The 22,263-nt window shown below is 54.3% G+C and overlaps 2 protein-coding genes, 1 long non-coding RNA gene and 1 other non-coding gene across 5 annotated transcripts in view; 3 read left to right on the plus strand and 1 right to left on the minus strand.

Annotated features, from left to right (window-relative positions):
• The window catches only part of FANCI (FA complementation group I), a 24,689-nt gene extending 16,104 nt beyond the window's left edge, over positions 1–8,585 (plus strand). Inside the window, exons 25-37 of the mRNA XM_027884967.1 lie at positions 413–489; positions 942–1,058; positions 1,761–1,812; positions 2,357–2,484; positions 2,618–2,686; positions 2,815–2,902; positions 3,205–3,389; positions 4,010–4,066; positions 4,146–4,205; positions 4,909–4,995; positions 6,063–6,158; positions 6,688–6,813; positions 7,636–8,585. Of these exons, the coding sequence (XP_027740768.1) occupies positions 413–489; positions 942–1,058; positions 1,761–1,812; positions 2,357–2,484; positions 2,618–2,686; positions 2,815–2,902; positions 3,205–3,389; positions 4,010–4,066; positions 4,146–4,205; positions 4,909–4,995; positions 6,063–6,158; positions 6,688–6,813; positions 7,636–7,701 (1,208 nt within the window). The 3' untranslated portion in view covers positions 7,702–8,585. The remainder of the gene's footprint in view (positions 1–412; positions 490–941; positions 1,059–1,760; positions 1,813–2,356; positions 2,485–2,617; positions 2,687–2,814; positions 2,903–3,204; positions 3,390–4,009; positions 4,067–4,145; positions 4,206–4,908; positions 4,996–6,062; positions 6,159–6,687; positions 6,814–7,635) is intronic.
• Positions 7,315–18,286, minus strand: POLG (DNA polymerase gamma, catalytic subunit). Its single transcript, XM_027884968.1, has 23 exons — positions 18,207–18,286; positions 17,350–17,957; positions 16,842–17,037; positions 16,281–16,448; positions 15,884–16,030; positions 15,628–15,707; positions 14,987–15,169; positions 14,695–14,855; positions 14,354–14,477; positions 14,059–14,283; positions 13,799–13,919; positions 13,544–13,615; positions 13,311–13,430; positions 12,964–13,124; positions 12,796–12,849; positions 12,581–12,698; positions 11,996–12,131; positions 11,647–11,893; positions 11,444–11,566; positions 10,971–11,142; positions 10,496–10,704; positions 9,270–9,427; positions 7,315–8,143 (listed from the first exon to the last, which is right to left on the minus strand). The coding sequence occupies exons 2-23, from the start codon at positions 17,922–17,924 to the stop codon at positions 8,082–8,084; spliced, it is 3,612 nt and encodes a 1,203-aa protein (XP_027740769.1). The 5' UTR covers positions 17,925–17,957; positions 18,207–18,286; the 3' UTR covers positions 7,315–8,081.
• Positions 18,287–18,377: 91 nt separating this feature from the next.
• Positions 18,378–18,450, plus strand: TRNAR-UCG. The gene has a single exon. It is a non-coding gene; the product is annotated as a tRNA-Arg (tRNA).
• Positions 18,451–20,632: 2,182 nt separating this feature from the next.
• LOC114058006 overlaps positions 20,633–22,263 on the plus strand; it is a 44,578-nt gene continuing 42,947 nt past the window's right edge. For both annotated transcript variants that reach the window (XR_003571357.1, XR_003571356.1), the window contains exon 1: positions 20,633–21,757. This is a non-coding gene — a long non-coding RNA (uncharacterized LOC114058006). The remainder of the gene's footprint in view (positions 21,758–22,263) is intronic.

Consider the following 22,263-nt stretch of genomic DNA (forward strand, 5'->3'; position numbering starts at 1 on the left):
CATGGTACAATTCTGCTCTGGTTTCTGACCTCCATGTTCCAGCCCATGTGTGGGCAGGTAGAGACCTAGCACCCTTTATCCATAACAAGGGAGAGAGGGGTCTGGTCCTCGTCCGTCAGTAACAAGGTGGGCTTCATAGCATTGATTTTCACACCAGACACAAATTCCAGAGATATCTCTACCTGCTTTTGTAGAGCTCTAAGTCTATCAGCAGGGGATAGTTGGGGTCTGATATAGCATTCATCTATTTGAAGTTTGCCTTTAACACATTTCCCTGCTCAACCACGGTTCTGCAGTCTGTATTCCTCCTCTAGCTGTGAGCAGTTGCAGTCTTTCCCACTTTTGGAAATAAATCCTGTATTCTGCTCTTGGCATTTAGCTTTTTTTTTCTGCACCTCTCTGTCTCTGCCAGATATTACTGATGGTGACGCAGAAGAAACGGATATTAATGTCACGGAGAAAGCTGCCTTCCAGATCCGACAGTTTCAGGTAAGTACCACTGTGTGCTGCAAGTGTTCCAAAGCACTTGGAATCCTGGCAGAAAGCACTGCTAGCTCTCTTTTGCTTGACCACGGGGTTGAGTATGTGATAGCGACTGTAGCACTGATTCATTACCAGTAGAGAAAAGTTTCTGATCCCTAAGAAAAGCTTCTTCAGGGTGCTGTGCAGAGCTGGGTGGAAGTGCTTGTGTATTTACAGAACTATAGGTTCTTCAGTGCAGCATAAACTTATCTGAGTATTGTAAAAGTCACACTGAGTCATATGCAGCCTCTGTGCAAGCACTCCTAACAAAAAGCAGCACTCACGCTTTAGAAGAGTCCTCTTTTTATACTCTTTGTCAATTCTCCTTGCTGCTGATCCCTTTATCTGCTGCAGCTTCTGGTTATTTGCCTCTGCAACACGTATGCACACTCAGGGACTGTTTTCCTTCCCGTGACCAGAGGTCCCTGGTGAACCAGCTCAACACTGCTGAAGATGACTTCAACGCCAAGGAAACGCAGTCGCTCATCACAGTTCTCTCCACATTGTCCAAACTCCTGGATCCAGCCTCGCAGCAGGTACTCCACGACCTACGTGTGGTGGCGGGGATGGGTGCTGTAGCTGTAGGTGTGGGAAGGAGATTATCAGGTTGGGTTGGGATCTACAGGCACACGTGTCAAAAGAAGAGTTTTGTTACGTTCTCAAGGGTTCTGTCACAGTCCTGCAACGACAGTCAAAAACAAGTTGTCTTCTCGTCCCACTGCTGCACCTTCTGATCGTGGCTTTGGGCACCTGAGTGACTTGTTTGCCTGAGCAGGGACTCCTAACAGAACCTAGTTGTAGTATTGTCTCCACATGGGAATTGAGGCAAGAAAGACCAGCAGACTTGTGTGCAGTCCAAACTGGCTGAGTGCCTAATTCCTTCCATGCAAGGAGTCATTTTCTAAAGTGCCCGAATTTTACAAGCTAGGAACTGCACTAAGTGTGCCAGAAGTCTGGAGTCATCATTTACCTTAAATTAAATGGAGCTGTTACTTTGTCCAAGGGAGTGTATCGACATTCCCCTGTCCTGGATCTCAGCTTTTCACTTGTTGGTAGTTAAAGTGTCCACTGTGAAACTTCATAGAGCACAGCTGGGTACCTTCTGCCAGGAAGGGACTTTACTCATCTTCCTTTGCTGTGATTCATTGTCTTGAATTTTTATTATTAGTAGTAGTAGCAGCAGTATTGCGCTTTGAATTCTGTTTCAAAGTCACGATATCTTTTCTTTTCTTCTGTAGTTCCTTCAGTTCCTGACTTGGACAGTCAAAGTTTGCAAAGAAAATGCTCTTGGTAAGTAAGCTTTGGGGAGCATGTTTAGATGTGATGTGTCAGGTCTGATATTAGACTTGTCTGTCCTGGTTTTACCTCTTTAAGATACATTCAGGTCCCATTCTGTGGCAGATTGCCTTGACATTGTGGTTATTAGCACAAGTATTAGAGAAGGAAGTAAAACTATTAGTGTTGCTGAAGAAGAGGAAGCCACTCACTTGAATTTTCTCCCTTGTTATTTAGGCTCAAATCAGGATTTATACTCTGGAAAGATAGTACTCTTGCCAGGGTTTGTATTGCACTTCCTCAGTGCTTTTGGTCACAATTTTTCTACGAGCTGAGGGCTCCAGTGAGCCATACTTCCCCTTGCACTGTTACATCTGATGCCTGATGTTTTGAACTCTGCTGCTGTAGGTGCAGTATTTTGATAGGATTTTCACCTACTGTGGATCATTTCAATTAAATCCGCACTCAATCTGAGACTTCCCCTCGCTGGATGTCTGGTGTTCCTAAGTAGCTGGGGGAGCTCTGCGCCTGGTAATGTGTTGTTTTCTCTTCCCCACAGAGGATATCTCTTGCTGCAAGGGTTTGCTGTCTCTGCTCTTCAGTGTCCACGTTCTCTACAAGAGCCCGGTCAGTCTTCTGCGGGAGCTCGCGCAAGACATCCATGCCTGCCTGGGAGACATAGATCAGGTGTGATGCAGAAGCAGCTTAGCCCTTCATCACACAGTGCTGTCAGGGCAGAACTGAGTGCACCTCTGGTGTAAACTATGTGACAGCACCTATAGTTTTATTCACCAGAATTTGTTTTCTCTCCTCTGGCCAGGATATAGAAGTGGAGAGTCGGTGCCATTTTGCCATAGTGAATGCCAAGACTGCAGCGCCCACTGTCTGTGTGAGTCAAAACTCTGTGTGTGGAACAACCTGTAGAGTCCAGGGATACTGTGCTACAAACAGCTTGCAGGTTCCTGTTGTGCCAAACTCCTCCAAAAACCTGTTTTGTTATTGGTGTTTCTGCCTTAGCTGCTGGTTCTGGGTCAGGTGGATAAGGTCCTTGAAGAGGTGGATTGGCTTATCAAGAAACTCAACAGTCTGGGCTCAGACACATCAGGTAACAAAAAGTCCAATTCTTAATCTTACACGTTTGTCAAAACCAGATGAGGACAGGGAGCAAAAAAGATCTCTTGGGATTTTAAGACACCATCATCTGAGGGCAGGTCAAACTCTCTCTTAAGATGGTTCTACAGCAACAATGTAAGATAAGGATGTTGTCACAAAATCCCTCCAGTGATTATTTTCCTTGTGCCACATGGGTGCTTTGTGCTTCGGACACAAACAGGGTCCTGTGCCTCCCACCTGCATAACAGGATTCATTAGACACACATTCACCAACTATTCATCTCTTTCTTCTAGAAGACCCTTCTCAGCCATCAAACCAAACCCAGGCTCTAGAGAAAGGTATAATTCTGCAGCTGGGAACTCTGCTGACAGTCTATCATGAGCTGGTGCAGACTGCACTCCCAGCAGGGAGCTGTGTGGACACACTACTGAGAAGCCTCAGCAAGACATACACAATTCTCACCTCCCTCATCAAACATGTGAGTGTGCTCCTCTGACAGTGGGCTGCCTATGAGCTAAAAACTTTCTTCCCATCTGCTGCAGCAAGCTCACAGTGACCTCAGCAGCTACACTCAGAGCTGGGCTGTTGATCTCTTGCAGGAGCTGAGCCCTAATTCTGTTGGCTTTCATGCCCTCAATTTTGTGACCTTTCTGAGCAGTGATAGTTGTACCAGTGGAGATAAGAGAAAGCTTCTCTCCAACTGAACTTGGCTTCTCATGGCTTGGAGTGGCTTTTTCCAGTGTATTTTGTGGGTTCCTCTGTGCAGCTCTGTGCCAGAATGAACAGCACTAACTGTTCTCATGGTACTCGTCAATCCTGCCCTTGCCACTCATTCCCACTGAAGGCCCGAGGCCGGACCTGGGGGAGCTGGGCCATGAAAACAGGCCAGTGGAGCTCCTCTGAGACAAGGTGGTGAATGCCCCAGAGCTCTTCTCTCACAGCTCTGGAGCACAGACGTGTGATATAGCAAACCACTGTGGGGGATAGTTGTTGCAAATCCTGCCCTCCCCACTGCGCTGTTGGATGAGCTGCTTTGAGCTCTGCCTGGATACAGGATGAGAACAGCATACCTAGAAGAAACTCATGTTTTTCTTGCAGTATATCCAAGCTTGCCGCAGCAGCTCGAATACTATTCCAGGAAGGCTGGAAAAGCTGGTGAGTGTGAGCAATTGCTGGAGGAAATGGCTCCTTGCCTCGAGTTAGGAGTAACACCAACCTCTCTGCTCCTTTGCAGGTGAAGCTCTCAGGTTCCCATTTGACCCCACAGTGTTATTCATTCATTACTTATGTACAGGTAAGGCCTAAATTAACTGGCAAAATCACAGTCAGTCTATCTCATGCCAAGTGGTGTATCAGCTGCAGTACATGGGCACCTTTGGGGATTATTAATCTTCCTGACATGAGTTGAGTTTCTTATAGTTCAAGCTTTACTATGTCAAATAATAGTATAAGACATTTCAGTACCACTGGGACTGAGCATGCTGATTTCTGCTTGAGCAGGGAAGGAGCTGGTTTTTAGTTGTTTTTTTTTTTTTTTTCCCTGTGTTCATATGGGGTTTTTTGGATGAGATTAATACTGCTGTTAACCACAATGGCAAATAAAGGTCAACAACACTGCAGTCATCACAGTGTGAAGTAATGTGGGTGCCAAAGACTGCAGTGCTGAAGCTGGGATTTATCTGCCTGGAGAGGAGCTGGGTACTTGTGTGAGGACCACAGGAACTGAACAACATATTGGGGAAGGTGTCATGGTGTGCAGAGCTGTCACTGCTGGGGACTTCTCACACATGCGTATTTCGGAATGTATAAATTCTGAAATTAGTTTTTCTTTCCTTATTTTTTTTGTGTTTACCCTGAATTCGATTCTTGTATCCCTACCTTTCTGTCATGTAGCTGGTCATGCTGTTAGCTGGCCAGAGCAAGGACTTCTCTGGCCTCAGCTAGCCTTTCTTCCCTGCTAACCCTGTAATGACACATCTTTTGGCATCCTCCTTCAGAACATCCACAGTGAGAGCTTAAGCTTTATGGAAGAGAAGAAAAAGAAGAAGAAAGAGGATGAAGCTGCTGCAGTCTCCACAGTCATGGTAAGACTGACTCGCTCTGTCAGAACATGGGCTGTAGTTGAACTTGGAATCACACCTTGGGGCTTGTGTTACCTGATGGCTTCTTACAGATCACCGAGGACAAACTGTCATTTGGGCCTTTAGGTAAAAATCAAATTTAATCTACTATAACTTCAGAGAAGTCTAAAAAAGCAAAAAAAAAAAAAAACAAAAAAAAACCAAAACCAAAAAAACCACAATTGAAAAAGCCACCTTCACTAAATGCAGCCTAAAAGCTCACAGACATGAAGGAAAGATCAATCTGGATAGCCTTGTGTTTTATGATATTTTTACCATTTGGGGTAAGCTACGAAATTCCAGATATGGGCTAATTTATTTGAACCACTATTGCATTGTCTTTAAGTGTTTCTTAATTTTATCAGTACATTTAAAGATGAAGGAATGGTTTGCACTAAAGTAAAGCAGTTGAAACTGACTGGATTATTTGGTTGGGAGCAAGCGAGCAGGCTGGCAGGTTCCTGGTCCTTGATGTCCTTTGTTTGTGCTCCCAGACAGCATTTCCTCTGTCTCGTCAGCTGTCCTAGACATTCCTGTGATGTTAAGGGTTTAAAAGACACAAGCACGATCTTCCCACCTCTTCCCTGAGTGTATGGAAACGGGCTGAAATGCTGCATGTCCTTTACCACTCTGTCACCATGGGGAACAAACACCAGTGGTGGTAAATAAACAGGACAACAATGTGGTGAGACGTCAGTGTGCTCCTTGCCTGGACAGCCTGTGCTTGTGATGCATTCAGAGAGCTGGAGCAGAGGAAGTGCTGCTCCCATGGCTGTCAGGGATATCGAGGGCTCTGGGCTGCAGGCAGAAGAGCAAAGAGCAACACGTGGGAAGGTCTCACTGCAGAACCATCACAGGAGTCAATTTAAAACTAGTAGCAAAGCTGGCAAGGCTTGCTGGAGCAGGACTGATAAGGAGCAAGGCTACTGAACACACTTGTCTAAACTGGGAATGTTGTGGTCTTCATGTCATCCTACAGCACCACTGTTCCCTTCCAAATCTGACCCATCGCACTCTTCTCTGCATTTCAGGCCAAAGTGCTTCGGGAGACTAAGCCAATCCCAAACCTGATTTTTGCAATAGAGCAATATGAGAAGTTCCTTATCCATCTCTCCAAGAAGTCAAAGGTAATGTAAAGCAGAGCTCTTCTGTGACCTGAACTCGGTGGAACAGTGGGATCAAGGGCATGGTGGACAGCTATAGCTGGTCTACCTTTAATAATGCTCAAATTAGAAGGGTGTAAGGACTTTTCAGCCCTTACCCACACTCCTGGCCCAGCGCTACTGAATTGCTGCCATACTGATACCAGCCCATGTCAATGTCAGTCCTGCCTCTGACCTTACCCCGTGTGGTTTCTGGTGGAGAAGAAGCTTGCACAACTCAGGCCAGCTCTTCTCTCACCCAGGCTGTGTCATGAATGTGCCACAGTGGGGTACTACGTGACAGAGTAACTGGCAAGCACTTGGCTTTTAGGAACACATAAACGGGCCACTGGATCACAGGTGCTTTTTCACCTGCCTTTTGCTTCAATCCTGCGTTATTACTGCGATGGGCTCAGTCCCAGTGCTGCACAAGAGACTAGGCAGGGTAGAGAACTAAACTAAGATGCTAATGGCTTAATGTCTTCTCCCCCTGGTTTCACCTGGGTTGCTGCAGGTGAACCTGATGCAGTACATGAAGTTGAGCACCTCCCGGGACTTCCGCATCAACGCGTCCGTGCTGGACAATGCCCTGCAGGAGCGCAACACTGAGGATACTGAGAACGAGCCAGACAACGACCAGGTCAGCATTCATTTAGCTGCTTTTACTGATAGCTTTCCCTCTCTTTAGAGGCCAGCTGTATTTGGGAGTCATGCAGGCACGTGTGAAATTAGGACAGCCTGTCTTCCTGGGGTTAGCTCTCAGTTTAATACTCAACTAATAGGAAGGAGTGAAAAGTTCCTCTGGTCAACTCCAATACCCCAGCCCTCTGCCTTGGCTGGCCTTTGTTTCCATGTACCAGCTCTGTGTTCTTGGTCTTAGGGAAGTGAAACTGCTCTTAAGGCCTTGTTCTTTGCCTCAGCAAGCAGAGAGGTCTATCAGTGTTACCCCCTGAGGACCTACTGCCTGGCCAGGATCAGGCCTTTGCAGCATGATGCAAAGTGGTTTTGCATCCAGTTTAACTTTTTTAGATAAAGAGCTGGCAGGGCAAACTCTGCAAGGCACCATTCTCCTCAGACCCATCTCTACTAAATAGTGCTGGTGAAGGCAGCATAACCTGTGCTGGATAAGAAAAATAAGCTGTTTGCTGATTGTCCAGGTTTTTATTGGTGCATCTGTCCATATTTTCCTGAGTATTTTAACAAGCCAAAACCCAGGACACAGTCTCTGTCCTGTGCCACTGGTAGCCTGTGATGTAAGTTCCAGCATCAATTTGAGAGGGCAGTTGGCCCACAGGGAAAGTCTCAGTGATGACAGAAGTCCCATATTAAGGTCGTTTAGTTAGGGAGAAAAAAAAAAGAGCTAAATCCTGTTCTGCACATCTGGCTTCTTGCTTTAGATAAACATTCCCTAGACTAATCACACAAAAACAATCACTCTGTACTCTCTCCCTCCCCTCTCCAGAGCAGCACAACAGAGCAGACAGATGAGAACCAGGAACCCAAAAAGAAGAGACGACGAAAAAAATAAACCGGGGCTGCTGCTGCTGCCTCCTCCCACAGTGCCTGTTCCATGGTGGATTTGCCGTGGTCTTGGAGATCTGCATGTATGGAGATGATGGTTTATTGTTTCTCTTGTCAAATACTTATGACTTCTTCTTTTGTGCCCACGGGAGTGCAAGCAGTGACTCTGGCCCCTGTCTCAGGTTTCACAGCTGGCTGCTGCCCTTGGAAACGCTTCTGCTATTCAAATGTGCTGCTACCAAAATCTTCTTCCCCAGTAACATCCCTTCTTACAGCAAAAGGGAAACAGTGACTGGGATCAGTCCCTGCCAAAAGACCTCCTTCTGAAAGGACAGCGAGGCCCTGGCACACAGTCCGGACCACTGTCCTTCTGGCACTCTAGCATCATCACTTCTTCTCCAGTGAACCTTTGGTTATTTCAATTATCTGATATATATCCAGTGCTTCCCCTGGAAGAGAAGGGGACAGTCAGTTCCCTGCAGTACGCTCAGACTCTGCAGCATAAGACAGCCATAGTCGTGGTTTGCTGTGGTTCAGAGCATGTAGCACAGAAAGCTTTAAATTTATTCAAACTTCTGTTTTGAGTGGTGGTGAGAACACAAGAACTAGCACCAGTAGGAAGCTGGGAACATGAGCTGTTCCACCTTGGAGTTGAAGCTGCCGTGTGCAGCTCCTGAGCAGAGAGAGGCCACAGCTTCCTCTGCCCAGGCTGGTTTTGCCATTACATTTTTGCTGTTATGTTTTTGCTGACCCTGATTGCGATGCACTTGTTTAATTTGCCTTGTTCATGGTGAGAAACACAAGTGCCCTTTTTGCCCACAGAGCACAAATCCTGTTTCTAAAAGCACCCTTTGCCTATAAGACTCATAATAAAGGTTACCCAAGGGTGGAGTGGCTGACGTGTGCAGTGACTGAAAGAACAAATCTGAGGGCAGGTTCGTCCCTTATCTGGGAAAGAGCTGCTGCACAGCAAGGAGGAGATGCTTTCTAGCCAAGAGTTACACGTTTGCTTGAGCAGTTAGAAGGTTACACTGAGTGCAGGTAGGGATTACTCTAGGATTTAGGACTGCTGAGGAAGCACCTAGCAATGCCAAAGCAGTTCTCTGAACAGAGCTGTGTTGGGCTAAGGGAGGGTGAGGAAGAAGAGAAGGGGATGAAGGCTGGAAAAGTTTGGGTCTGCAGGGCAAAACAGACAAGGCTGTTGAGGCACCTCCTTTGAGAGAAGGAGCAATTAAACCTTGGGTTGTGTTAAAAGTGCACAGGAGGGCTCCTCCAAGGGGCACAAAGCAAATGTGAGCATGGGAGAACAGAGCCAGGCCTGGCTTATCACTCTCAGAAATAACTGGAAGGAGCAGCACACACTGCTTGGGGACTGAGGAAGCAAAGAGTGGAAGGCTCCACTATGGTGGTTGCCCTGCAGGTCAGATGATGGGTCAGGAAGCAAGGGGCTCATGAGATGCCTCTGCCAAACAGAGGAGCCCTTAGGGAATGACTGCTTAGGCCAAGTGCTCTGCCTGAGCTGGGGAGGTCTATGCAGAGGGAATTACAGGGCGTAGCTTGCACAGACATGCTCACCTTGAGGGATGCCGTACTTCTCCATCCCCATTGGATTTGACGGCGTCACACAGTTCATGGTCACCTCTTTCCTTAGGCACTGGTCGATATCCACGGCGCTGAAGAAAGCCACTGACTGTGGCAGATCCTGGAGGCCCAGTTTGTAGGCAAACATGCACCTGGGAGAACAAGACAGCAGGTGGGATGCTGCTGGGTATCACCCTTGGCCTTGTCACCCAGTTCCAATCGGCCACAGCTTCACCAAACACTGGCCAGCCCCACCCCTCACAGGTCACTCTGCACCCACATCACCAAGCAGGTGAGGGACAAGGTGCTTTTTAAGTCCTGGGTAGCACAAGGGTCAGGGATTGCTACACTAGGTGTGGGAGAAACAGAGTAACAGTGCCTCCTCAGAAGTAGCAGAGCCTCCTCGGAAGAAAGGAAGAAACTAGCCCTTCACTGCTGGCTAATCCTCCCAGGCAGGCAGAGCAGATGCTGGATTTTCCCAGCAGGAAGCCCTGTGCTTGCAGGAGCTGGCACAAAGGCAGGAACGTCAGGGTGCCTGTCCCCGCTGCGCCTGCTGCGCTGGCACAGAAAGGCTGTTTGTGGTGTCCCTGCCTCCGCACAGGAGAAAACAGCTCAGCCTTGGACGGCTCCTGTGTCACCAAGTACCCCACAGTGCTGAGAAGGGGATTTGGCAAAGTTGGCTGTGCCGCAAGCCGGATCAACAGGAACCCTTTGAGGTCAGGAGCTTTCTAGGCTGAGCTTAGTTTTGCGTGGGGCAGGGAAGCGGTGGGACTGCAGAGACAAGCCCTGCCCCTTGCTCTCCCCTGAATGCAGCAGGGAATGAGGGATGGGACAGTTGCAGACTCCCAGTTGCTCAGCCAAGCCTGAGGGCTGCTGCCACAGAATGGCTGCAGACCTGATGGGAGCAGGAGGCAATGTGTTCCCATCCCAACAGACCACAGTGACTGGCCCCATCTCTGCAGGAGGCAAAAGCTGAGGATATCCCCCTCTTGCCAGCATATGATCACTGGAAATCAAAGCTGAGGTCCATTTACAGCCAACTTAAATCATGCATGAAGGAACTGCAGGCTCCAGTGCTGCTAACTTGCCCTGAGCAGAAGAAAACTGCTCTGCACCAGTTTGCTGTAGGCAAAGCCAACCCCAGCCCCTTTAACTCGCCTGTCCCACCCCAGAGGCACTGGTGCTCCTCCCCAGGAGGCACCACAGCCGTCAGGTCTCACCTTGTGAGGAGATTGGTGATCTGCAGGGCCAGGGCTGCCCGGTAGCGGTCTTGCTGCTGGACCAGGTAACGCACCTCGTCGTGGATGCTGATGCAGAAGCGCCCCTTGATGTCGAACTCCTCGAAGAGCCACTTCATGGCAACCAACATGAGGTGCAGGTAGTCAACAGCTGAGCTCTGCACCACCCAGTTCACTCTGCTGGTCAGAAACTGGCGAAAGGAAACACAGAAGGATAGTAAGAAAGCACCAGATCCAGGGCATGGTCTCCCTACAGGACAGCTCCTGTGAGAAATCTGTTAAAATTCAGGGTTGATGGGTTTTCTTGATCCCATGGAGATAAAGGGCCAATGGGTTTCCTCAATGGCTACAAGAGCCCACTGGGTTTCCAGCACCTAAGAAGGGCTGAGCATGGAATTGCCATTTTGGAGAAGATGAGGAAAGCCAAACGCCCAGCAGTCCAAAGCTGCATCCTTACCTCGCCCTTGACCATGGCAGGCTCCAGGGCCCTGCTGATGTGGCAGCCCAGCACCGGGGTCTGTGGGGTGGGGGATAAGGCGATGCTCTCCAGCTTGTTGAACATCTCGGACTCAGTGCCTCCAGCCCACACTCGGTGACCCACCACATTCCACTTACCCCTCTTCCGGGACCTGTTGGGCAGAGGGGAGGTTTGCTGGAAGTGTGGGAGGAGGCTGAAGGTCCCTTTTTGAGAACATCAAACAGTCCCTCCTGGCTTGGGGCAGCTGGATGAGACCCTGCTAATCGTTCACTGGGAGAGTGGATGAAACTGAGAGCCCCCCAGATCAAACCTACCTGGCCCTGGAGGAGCAGGGAGGATCGGGACTAGCCAGCCCCATCTCCCTTCTCTGCCCCTTGCCTGTTGGGCTGCAGCTCCCTCTGCCTCACATCCTGATGGATGCCACAGACCCACACAGGCTCAGACCATCTCACCTTTTCGTGGCTTCTCTCTGGAGTCGCTGGACATCCTGGGCTGACACCGATCCATCCTCCGCCCTGTCCACAGCCAGGTCCAGCTGCCTTACCAGCCACTCCCCCTCCTCGGACAGATGAAACCTGGAGGGAAGAGCCAGTAACCCAGCTGCCATGGGACACTGCCACCATCCCTGCCCCTGCTCAGCCCGGGCAGCACCCACCTGCGGATGCCCTTGGTGACCGCGTACATCTGCTGGGCCTTCTCGCGCGCCTGCTGCTGCGTCAGCCGGTGGTTGAACTGCATCAGCAGCCGCTCGGCGAAGGGCTGCCCGGCCCCGTAGATGCGCCCATAGTTGAAGACCTTGGCGTGCTCCCGGCTGATCCCCACCGTGGCGGCCGTCTTGCTGTGCAGGTCGGTTGCGTTGCTCTTCTTGCCCTGCAGGGTCATCCAGCCGAAGGCTGTGCAGCCTGTGGGAGGGGAGCAGAGGTTGGACGTCCAACGGGATCAGGACTGGGAGGTCACCCCACCGCCCGGCAAACCCGCTGCCCTGCGGCGCAGCCCCAGCTCACCATGCATGCCAGCGAAGTGCGCCTCGCCGAGGACAGCCGCTATCCAGAGCTCCTGGGAATCCACGTCTGCGCCCACCAGGGAGTAGCCGGGCGGCACCTGGACCATGGCTTTCAGCTCGCTGCCCACGCGGTCAGCCTGTGGGACATGACATACAGCTCAGCACAGCCCTCTCCTCCTCCCTGGCACAGCCTTCGTCCCGCAGCCGCAATGCGTCGACACGGTACTCTTTATGCCCCTAAATTTTGCTCTCAAAGTCAAAACCAGGTTTAACACATGTGGGGCATCACCCACTTGGTCAGTCCCTCCAGCACAAAAGAAGGGGAGCTTGAGGAAGAACGGAAACAGGCACTTGGGTGTTTTCTTCTCCTTTCACCAAATTCTGAAGCCCCAGACCCTCTGCTCACTCCTTCCCTTCTCCCCAGCTCACAGCACATTGGCAAGAGAAGGGCCCCAGCACTGGTCCTGCCACCTCAAATCCCAGCATCCGTCCCCAACACCTACTTCCAACACAGGCAGCTCCCACCAGTCCAAAACACACAGAGAGTACCCCAAAACACCCCCTAAGGATCGAAGCAGGGCCATACCCGGGCATTGCTGGCTGTCAGCCAGGTGGGCTCCACCGCCCGGCGGGTGATGGTGCCTGCAGTCACCACCTGCGGCAGGATGGCTCCATAATTTTCCTCCTCATTATAGTCAGGATGTCTGGGAGAGAGGTGAGGGTGAGCACCATCCTAGGAGAGCCCTCCCAGCACAGGGTAGAGGGAACAACAGTCCAGATTTGGGGCGTTCCTCCTCATACCTGGTCACCACACGAGGCAGCTCTCCCTTCTTCAGCCACACCACTATCTGGGAACTGCAGAGACACAAGAGAGGTGAGATGCTGAGTCCCCCATCCACCCACACAAACTCCCCTGGTCACAAGGCAGCCTCCACCCACAGGGATGCCACAGTGAAAGCAGCTGCTCACCTGATCCGCTTGTGGGCATTCCTCCAAAATGAGATCATTTTGTTAATCTCAAGGGCTCTGGTCCCGTGGGTGCGGCCCACAGCAGCCCGCAGGGTGCCATCCTCCATCTGGGGCAGGAAATCCTTGGCAAAAGGGCTTCCCACATTGTTTTCGTTCCCATCCTTTAGCAGGAAAAGAGGTGTCAGGGCTCAGCCCACCACCACTCCACAGCAATAAAGCTCTGTGCACCCTCCTGTCCCAGCTACAGACACGTTTCCACCAGCCAATCCCATGAGATGAGATCACATGGGCCCCAGGAGTGCTGCAGCACTGACGTGACAGGAAGAACTCCAGGAGCCCCAACTTGCCTTGTGAGGCAGCTTGAAGAACCAGCACCCAGGGATGTTGACATCGTTGTAGGGACCATTGCCATGGTGGTACGAGGGCTGGCTCACCTCGGCCCTGTCGCAAAATTCATCCATCTCCTCCTGCGACCAGCAATGTGAGGTGATGCCGGGAACACCTTCAGGCATGGCTGGAGGGGAAAATCAAGGACAGAGGGACCAATCCACCACCCCATCCCACAGGAAAACCCCCTTACCTGCACCAGGCTCTGGTCCACCCTGCCCATTGTCTCCTCTGCATCCACTTCCACACGGCTCAGCTCCTCCACCTGAGGCAGAGAGGGACCGTGGGGGAAGCCAGGTCAAACAACAATTCCCCAGCAACTCTTATTATAGGGTATTTCTTACTTGCAGCCCCTGGAGCTGCACACAGGGCTGGTTTTCACATGCACAGAGGAAGAAGCACAGCCCCACACCTTCCCCCCCGAGGGACCCTCCATCCCTTCTTTCACCTTCTGCCACATCGTGCTGCCGTCCATCACCAGCAGCTCATCCTCCATGGCAGCCTCCAGCCCCGGGGGCTGCTCCTTGCCTCTCTCCACGCAGTATTGCTTGTACAGGTTCTCAATCACCCTGGCAGAGGACAGGACAGAGCTCACACACCCACATGGGGCCTGAGGCTCTGGGGCAGCACCTGAGCAGAGCCCCAGGGAGCTCCCAAATACCCCCACGGAGCATCCCCCAGCTCAGTAAGCTACTACATCCTTCTCACCTGTATGGGCAGGAAGGCTCATCAGTCTCTGAGGGCGTTGCTGGCAAATTGTCCTGCCGCCCTGGCACCAGGTACCCCCAGCCATGCTTGTCTGAGTAATGGAGGGGGAAGCCATCCCAGGCCAGGCGCATCAGCTTCGGGGTCACCCTCATCTGCAGGCTGATGAGGCTGGGTCCAGGCACCCACCCCGCCTCCTCCAGGCGTGGGCACAGCTTGCGGTACCAGCTGGGGAGCAGCAGGGATGGGTCAGAGGGCACAGGGCAAGCCCTGGGGACACCCAGGGTCCCCAACTCACCCCGGGTGGCCTGGTAGGTGCTGGAGTCTCTTGGGTTGCAGTGCAACTGTCTCCTTCAGGCGTTCCAAACTGAGCTGGCTCGCAGGGACTTTCAGCTCTTCATCCTCGCTGGGGGGACCAGGGTCTGGTGGGACAAGGAGGACTGGCTGCCAAAGAACCCTCCATGATACTCCTCTGGGAACAGGAACCTCAAACCAGCCCCCCACTGCATGCCCCAGCATGGGGACACAGGCCAGCAATGCTTCACCTTGAAGCACTAACAAACCTTGTCCCTTTTTCTTGGCACCCCTAGGAAGGCATCCCTGGAACATCCCTTGTCCCCAAGGATCACCTGCGCTCACCCTCCTGCCACTCCTGCGCTGACCCTTCTGCACCCGTTGCTGCTGGGGAGGCTTGGCTGTTCCCATCCTCATCTTTCTTCTTCTTCTTTTTTGGGTTCTTCTTTTGTTTAAACTCCTGTGTGTCCCACTCGAGATCCCAGAGCCAGGGGTCATCCTTGTACCTGATGACATACTGCTGTCACGCCACAGCTTTGCTCCTGTCCCTCACATCCACCCACAGTCCCCAAGGGCCACCTGGCATCTGGGCTCCTTCCTGGGAGTAGCAGGACCTGCAGCCCCAGCCCATTGGTACCTGTGCTCGTGCAGCAGCTGGCAGGCATCGTTGGCCAGGTTCATCAGGGACTTCTTCATCTCCTTCTGTAGCTCCTCGTAGACGCCCTGAGCATCGTCCAGGTACCTCTTCCAGTTCCCATTGACCGGCAGGTAGGACACCCCCATCTCCAGCATCCCTGCAAACGTCACAGGGTGGGGGCACCTAGAGCCCAAAGCAGAGGGGCATTAGATATCTGATGGAGGGGATTGCCCCTGCAAGCACCAGACTATGATGGACCATGAATGTGTCTTCACCCAGAGTTTCCCCACCTCGCACAAGAGCCTTGATGCTCTTCTCCAAAACCCACAAGGATTCCTGTATCTTCTGCCTGCCCTGTGCATCAATTGCTGCCCTAAAAACAACCCTGTGCAACAACCCCAAAGCTGTATTGCTCTGAGCTGTCTCAGGACACCTGCTGAGCTCCTCCAGCCTTGCTGTGCTGCTGTTTATTCCTGCTCACCTACACAGGGGAGGTCTGACAACCCTCCTGAAAAGATTTTCAGGACACCCTAAGGACAAGAGGAGTCACATCCCAACCCCAGAGGGATTGTGACCCTCCCTGCTGCCCACTAAGCCCACAGCCCCTTGGCCAACATCAGCCAGAGCTTGGCAACTCTCACCTCTCCATGAAGAGTGGCAGCTGCTCCTGAAACACCTCATGGGTGGCCTGGACATCACGGGCACAGTATGACATCAGGTCCTGGGGACAGTGGCAGGTTGGAGCAGGCAAAGAAGCCACTCTCCTACCAGCACAGGACAAAGCACCGGGGCTGCGGAAGCACTGGGGATGTCAGAGCAACAACCCCAGCAGCTGCTACCACCCTGCTCCCACCTCCAGCTTCCCCTGTCAGGATATGATAGGATGGCCTCCCGCACCTGGAAGTTACTCCTGATGTCAGCCATGGTCCCCTTCACAAAGATCTCCCGCGCCTCCTTCTCCAGCGGCTCCCCTCCGACATAAAGGGCGTGGACGTCCACCAGGTTGTTGATGCTGCTGACGTGCACCCAGTCCCACGAAGTCATCTGTGGACAACAGGGGCTCAGACAGTATGGGACAAGGACCGGCCATGGATGAAATCAGGAGGGGTAAAGGATGCTGCTACTCCAGTTTAAATCAAGGCCACCTTGTCTGGAAGGTGCTGGGAGAGCTTCACTCAGCAGAGCTGCTCCAGCAGATCCCATTCTGCCAGTACAGGAGCAAATGGTCCCATTACAGGAGCACACAGCCCTCTCTCACCCAGACCACTGCCAGTGGCTCAGCTCCCTCACTCACCGCTGGCCCCTCCGTTTTGTTGCGTGTTTTCTTCATGTGCTCCTTGACTTGCTGCATCCCTTTCCTCTTGCCATGCTTGGCAGCCATCCAGAGGCTGCGCTGGAAGCCTGTCAGCCCTGAGATGGCCATGTGCATGCTCATAGTGTCCAGGAAACGCATCTGAGAGCCCTGGAACGCAACAGGGGAAAGAAAAGAGAGGGTTTGGGAAATGCTGGAGAGCTGCAACTCCTGTGCTCAAGCTGCATTTGTCAAGACAAGGCTTTGTCTCCCACATCCATCTTTTGAGAGCTAAGAGCATCCCCAGCACAGCCTGTCAGCTGCTCAAAGCCTCCTGTCACATCCCCAGTTGCCAACCTGCAGCCTCCAGCAGCCTTATTGGGGTGCAAGAGTATCTCTCTAGAGAGATACAGCCCCAGCCTACTCTGCAGGACAAAGTGAACACAACCCTGGGGTACCTGTGCAGAACAGGATTTGCAAAATAACTCGCAAGAGCCAATGCAAACAGTTATCTGGGTAAGAAAATGCAGCTGCTGGGCATAAATCAGTGGTTTGGCAGTTCACCTGGATAAGGTACTGCTCCTTGATGAACGCCCGGTCGAAGGCCACGTTGTGCCCCACCACCACTCTCTCCCTCCAGTCCTCCTTGCCGGCACAGCTGGCACCTGCCGGGCTCTCCATGGGAATGAGGTCGGCCAGGGTGAGGTGGCTGGACCAGGAATATCGCTGCTCCAGCAGCCGCCTGCTGCACCACGAGTACCTGCAGAGGACACACAGCTGTAACAAAAAAAGCAGGAGCTCCTGGGACAACAAGTACCTGCTGTGCTATGGGGTGCTGAGCAGGATCGCACCTGTGGGAGGGAGGTGACCCACCCTGGGGAGTGTTACACTTGCTAACCAGGATGCACACTCCACATCCCAGAACCACGCTCTGGGGCTTTGTTGCGTTTTCCCTGCAAGCCAGCAGTGGACTGCAAGAAAAGGCTCCACCTGGGAGCATCCCATCATCCCGAAGCTGTGTCCCCCCCACTGCTGCCGTGACTCCCCTATCACTGCTGGCACCACATCTCACCAGGCATTCGGCGAGACCACCACAGCCAGCGTCGGGCAGTGGCCGTCAGCCACGCACACCTCCACGTCCAGCACCATCGCCCGCTCCTCGGGGAAGTCCACAGGTTCCGCTCGCCCGTCAGGGCCGTAGCGGGTCCAGCCCAGCTGCCATGCCCACTGGGCGGGCAGCGGGGGCAGCTCACACCTCAGCAGCGTGTTGGCCGCCTCCAGGTAGGGCAAGCTCTGCTTCTGCGCCAGGAGGCGAAAGTGCTCGTCGATGTTGTCCCCGTACATGCGGGGCAGCCGCAGGTCCACGTCGGGCAGGGTGGAGGTCTCCTTGCCCCACAGGTCGTGGCGCTGCAGGTGCTCCACGCTCCGCTGCACGTCCGCTGCCGAGTAGCTCACCTGGGCACCGCGGAAGATTTGCTCGTGGAGGGTCCTGGAGAGCATCTGGATGTTGAGGGGGTTCATGCGCCGCTGGCCCGTATCCTGGCTCGGTTCCTGTGGCAGCGGGCGGCTGGCCGAGGAGCTGGAGGGGCATCGCTGGGGCCGGGGGCCGCAGCCCCTCACCGACCGCCTCCAGGGCAGGCGCCTCATGGCCCCCCGCTCCGGGGTGTGCCCCGGCTGGAGCTGCGGGGAGAGAAACGGCGAGGGGTGAGCTGGGCACTGACCCCCACTGCAGGCCCCCCAGAACTGCCCCGTGCAGCCATGCACCCCTCTGTGCAGCCGCGCTCCTCTATACAGGCAAACCCCCTGTACATCCACACCCCCTGTCCACCCGTGTCCCCTGAACAGCCGTGTCCCCTGTACAGCCATACCCCCCGTACAGCCGTGCCCCCCATCCAGATGTTTTCCTCCCAACTCACCCCCGGCCCCCGCCTGGTCCCTCCCGCGCCGCCCGGGCCTGGCTCGGCGGGCAGATCCAAACAGCAGCGCTCCCGGGAGTTTCCGGCCGCGCTGACGTCCCGTCCCGTCCCGCCCCCTCCCTCTCCCGGCCCGGCCCGCCCGGGATTTGCTGAGTAGGGCCCGCGGGATGGCGGGAGTGGAGGCGGCCGCGTGGCCTAATGGATAAGGCGTCTGACTTCGGATCAGAAGATTGCAGGTTCGAGTCCTGCCGCGGTCGTGAGACAGCGCCCCGCTGGTGCGGGTTGCTTTTTGCTCCCTCATCTCGTGTCGTGGCCCCGCGGCTGCCGCGCCGCCAGTACCGGGGTCACCGCACCCGGCGGTCGCGTTTTGCTCCTGTTTTCAACCGGAGCGCGGAAAAAGGCGGGGGTCGCGTGCTGGCACCACGAGCCGGGCAGGGCGGTCCCGGGATCAGCCCTCGGCAAGGATGGGAGTGGAGCGCTCTGTCATCTGCGTCCCGCAGCCACACGAGCTCCATCCACCTCCTCGGCCCCGCGCTCGGCGTGACGAGATCAGCACCCATCGCCCTGGTCCCTGTTGTCCTGAGAGCCCCGAGCCTCACGGGTGGGTTGGGAACAGCGTGGGGACCAGAATCTGTGGGGCCAGAGGTGAGAGCAGGGCATGTGGTGTCCATGGGGACATCTCGGCCACTGGGAATGGAGCAGTGGCTGGAGAGCAAGGATGAGCACTGGGTGTGTGGTAATGGGCGGTAGGGTGCAGGGAATGGATGTGTATGGCACAGGGAAGGGGATGTAGTGCACAGGAAATGGGACAGAGGGTGAAGAGAATGGGATGTAGGGTGCAAAGAATAGGGTGTAGAGTATGAGGAATAGGATGCAGGGTGCAGGGTATGGGTTGCGCAGTTCAGGGAAAAGGGCACAGGTGCAGGGAATGGGATGCAGGGTTTGGGGACAAGGCCATAAAGGCAGGGAATGAGATGTAGGGCAGAGGGAATGGGACACAGGATTCATGGAAAAGGCTACAAGTGCAGGTAATGGAATACAGGCTGTGAGGAATGGGATGCAGATGCAACGAGTGGGATGTAGGGTTCACAGAAAAGGCCACAAGTGCTGCACTTGTGGAATGGAATGCAGAGTGCAGGACAGGCATTTCAGAGCACAAGGAAAGGGGTGCAGATTGCAAGGGAAGGGAAATAGGAAGTGCCGAGGTCAGGGCAGGTGAGTGCAGACTCCCTGAGCCCCGCAGGACCTGTCCTGACCGGGAAGGTGGCTCCTGGCAGAGTGCAGCCAGGCCTTGGCATTGCCTGGCGCTGTGCCAGGCCGGGCCATACCGAGCCGTGCTGGACCATACCGAGCCGTGCCGGGCCGCCAGGTGGCGCTGCGGCCCCGCCGGTGCCGCCCGGGCCGGGCCGGGCCGGTCCCCGTGGGGCCGTCGGGGCGCGGACACCGCTCCGGTCCCGTCCCACTCCGCGCTCCCCACAGGGCACCGGGCAGGGGCACCGGGCACTGCGACCTCCCCTTCGCCCTTCCTGGCCCCTGCGGAACTCCAAACCCGGAGCGCGGCTCCTCCCCAATGCTCCAGCTTCACACCACACTGTCCTTGTGGGTGCAGAACTGGGGGGAGATGGAGGGTGAGGAACTGCAGCACCCCGGTCTCCACAAAGGCAGAGCCAGCATGGGCGCAGTGTGGGATGTGAGAAACGCACACATACACAGCGAGATCCTGTTTTCTGTGGCTTTGAATGCGTTTCACGGCCCCCTCCCACCGGTGCACCCCAAAGTACCTGCTGGCCCCCAGCCTAAGGTTCAATGTCAGGGTTGTGCTTCACCCTATTTATTTCACCCGGCAGCGGGAGGTACTCGCTGCCTGAGCCTGGCAGGAGCCGGCCCCACAGAGGATGCCTGTCATCTGCCACCTCCATACCGGGAACTTAAGGTTTCCTGGTCCTTCGGCAGGAGCTCGGGGGCGCGCGGGGTGCAGAGCCGGCGGGAGGGATGCTCCAAGGCTGAGGGTGCTCTGGTCAGAAGGAAAAAGCCATGAGCTGCCCTGGGACGAAGCAAGGAAGGGTTTGGGAACCCCCGGCTACGGGGTGGCTCTGGGGAAGGACCTAGGTGCACTTGTTCTCCCTTCGTTGGCATTATGTTAATGCCGATTTCTCTTATTTAGGGTCTTTTATCTACTTATTTTATCGTGGTCGAGAAAAATTAAATAAAAAAAAAATCCAAGCCCGCTGCATCACAAAAATTCCCCCTCTCTCCAAAGCGGAAATAAAAAAAAATTAATTCTTCTCGAAATGCTTCTCGCGGCAATGCCTTGGGAAGGGTTGATGACAACGAGCTCCGCTGCCTCGTCCACAGGCAGGACCGGGCCGGTGCTGCCTGTGTTTCACCCGAGTGCGGGCAGGGAGGGAGGTTCGGAAAGGCAGAGTACCACTGTATAAAAAAAATCACCACCGTAAACAACCCGAAATAACCTCAAAAATCCGCCGTTTCAGCAGAGATGGCTGTAATGTATAAGTCGAAATGTGGTGTGTATAGTCTTTTTTTTTTTTTTTTTTTCCCTTTCCCTAGGCTTTTTGTTTTTCTGTCTGTCTGTCGGGGAGGCATCCCCATCCCGGTGCGCCCCGTCGGGGTCTGGACGGGAGGTGGGAGATGCGACTTCTCCCCCACTTCTTGGAGACCCCATTCCCCGCCGGGGAACTCGATGCTGTCGGTCGGCTAATGAGGCGGTGGGACTTTGTTTAACCCCGTTGCCCCCGGGGCCAGGGGTCAAGGGCTTCCTCTTCCCCCGGGACATGGCAGAGAGGCCGTCGGTCACAACACGAGGACCGCGGCGGGGAGGGGGATGTGACGGCCGCAATGTTCCCCCCGCCCCGCCGCGACCCTCACGTGCGATCGGCGTAGGACCCCGAAAACCTTCATGTCTCCCCGGCATCGAGAGGCTGAGGAAGGCTCCATGTGGGTGTTTTGGGGGAGCAAGGGGCGGTCAAACATCACCACGGGGCAGAGGGGAATGCGAAGAAGCGGCTCCTGCCCTCCAGCAACCCCGGCTCTGCCTTCCACTCCCAACTGGAGCAGGACGTTTTTATCGGAGTACTGATTTTATCGGGGTTTCACCCCCTCCCTCCACAGGCAGAGATATCTTAGCTGCCCCCCCCGGAGCCAAGAAATGGGAGAGAAACGGGCAATTTTTATAGGTGACGTACGGGCTTACGTGAGAATCCGTGCCCAGCACTGCTCTTTTTTCTCCTGAAATAACCCTTCCGTGCAGCTCGCACCCCCCTATTCCGGCTCGCACCCCCTTTTCAAGGCTGGGGGGGTAAGTCGGGAGAGGGGGAAGCGAAAGAGAAAAGAAAAGCACTCCCCAACATCCCGCTCTTTTCCTGCTCGGGCAGCGAGCACCGGAGCTCCCAAAGTGAGTGGCGAAGAGAGCGACGAGAGACAGGCGGGAGCCGTCTCCGAGGTGGAGGGGTCGGGAGTGGGATGAGAATAGGGGAGGACCGTCCTTTTCGGGATCAAGGGAGAACCAGCGAAGGAAGGAGGCTGGCGGCACCGCGGGCATCCGAGGTAAGTCCCTCTCCTGCCCGCAGCGGTGGTACCTGAGCCCAGACGCGGCTGCGGGGGATGCTTTGAGGGTTCAAAGGAGCCCGATCCCGGAGGGATGCCCATCTCCGGGGCTGCTCCGTCCCAGCCAACGGGCCGGGCTCTGCGGGGCCGGGGCTGCTTTGGCGGCTGCGGCTTCTGTGGAGATTGGTGCCTGTTGTCCCGGCCCAGAGGCTGCAGGCAGCCCCTGCCCCGCGCCCTGCCCGCTCCCTCGGGGCTGGGCCGGGGTCTCCCCGGGCCGAACAGCCCACGGAGCCCGCTCCCAGCCCCCGGGGCTCCTCCCGTGCGTGTCTCAATTCACTCAGGCTTGACTTGGCAATAAGCTCTCTCAATAGGGTGACAATAGAGCCCCGGTGGGACCCGAACAAAGAATTTGAAAGTAGTTAAATTGCAGGACACGTCCATCGCCTGGGTGCTTGAATTAAAAAAAAAAAAAAAAAAAAAAAAAAAAAAAAAAAAAAAAAAAAAAA

Source organism: Empidonax traillii, unplaced genomic scaffold (genome assembly GCF_003031625.1).
Source record: "Empidonax traillii isolate 1590-97213 ecotype Southwest subspecies unplaced genomic scaffold, ASM303162v1 scaffold158:size1480230, whole genome shotgun sequence".
In the NCBI taxonomy this organism is placed as follows: Eukaryota; Metazoa; Chordata; class Aves; order Passeriformes; family Tyrannidae; genus Empidonax; species Empidonax traillii.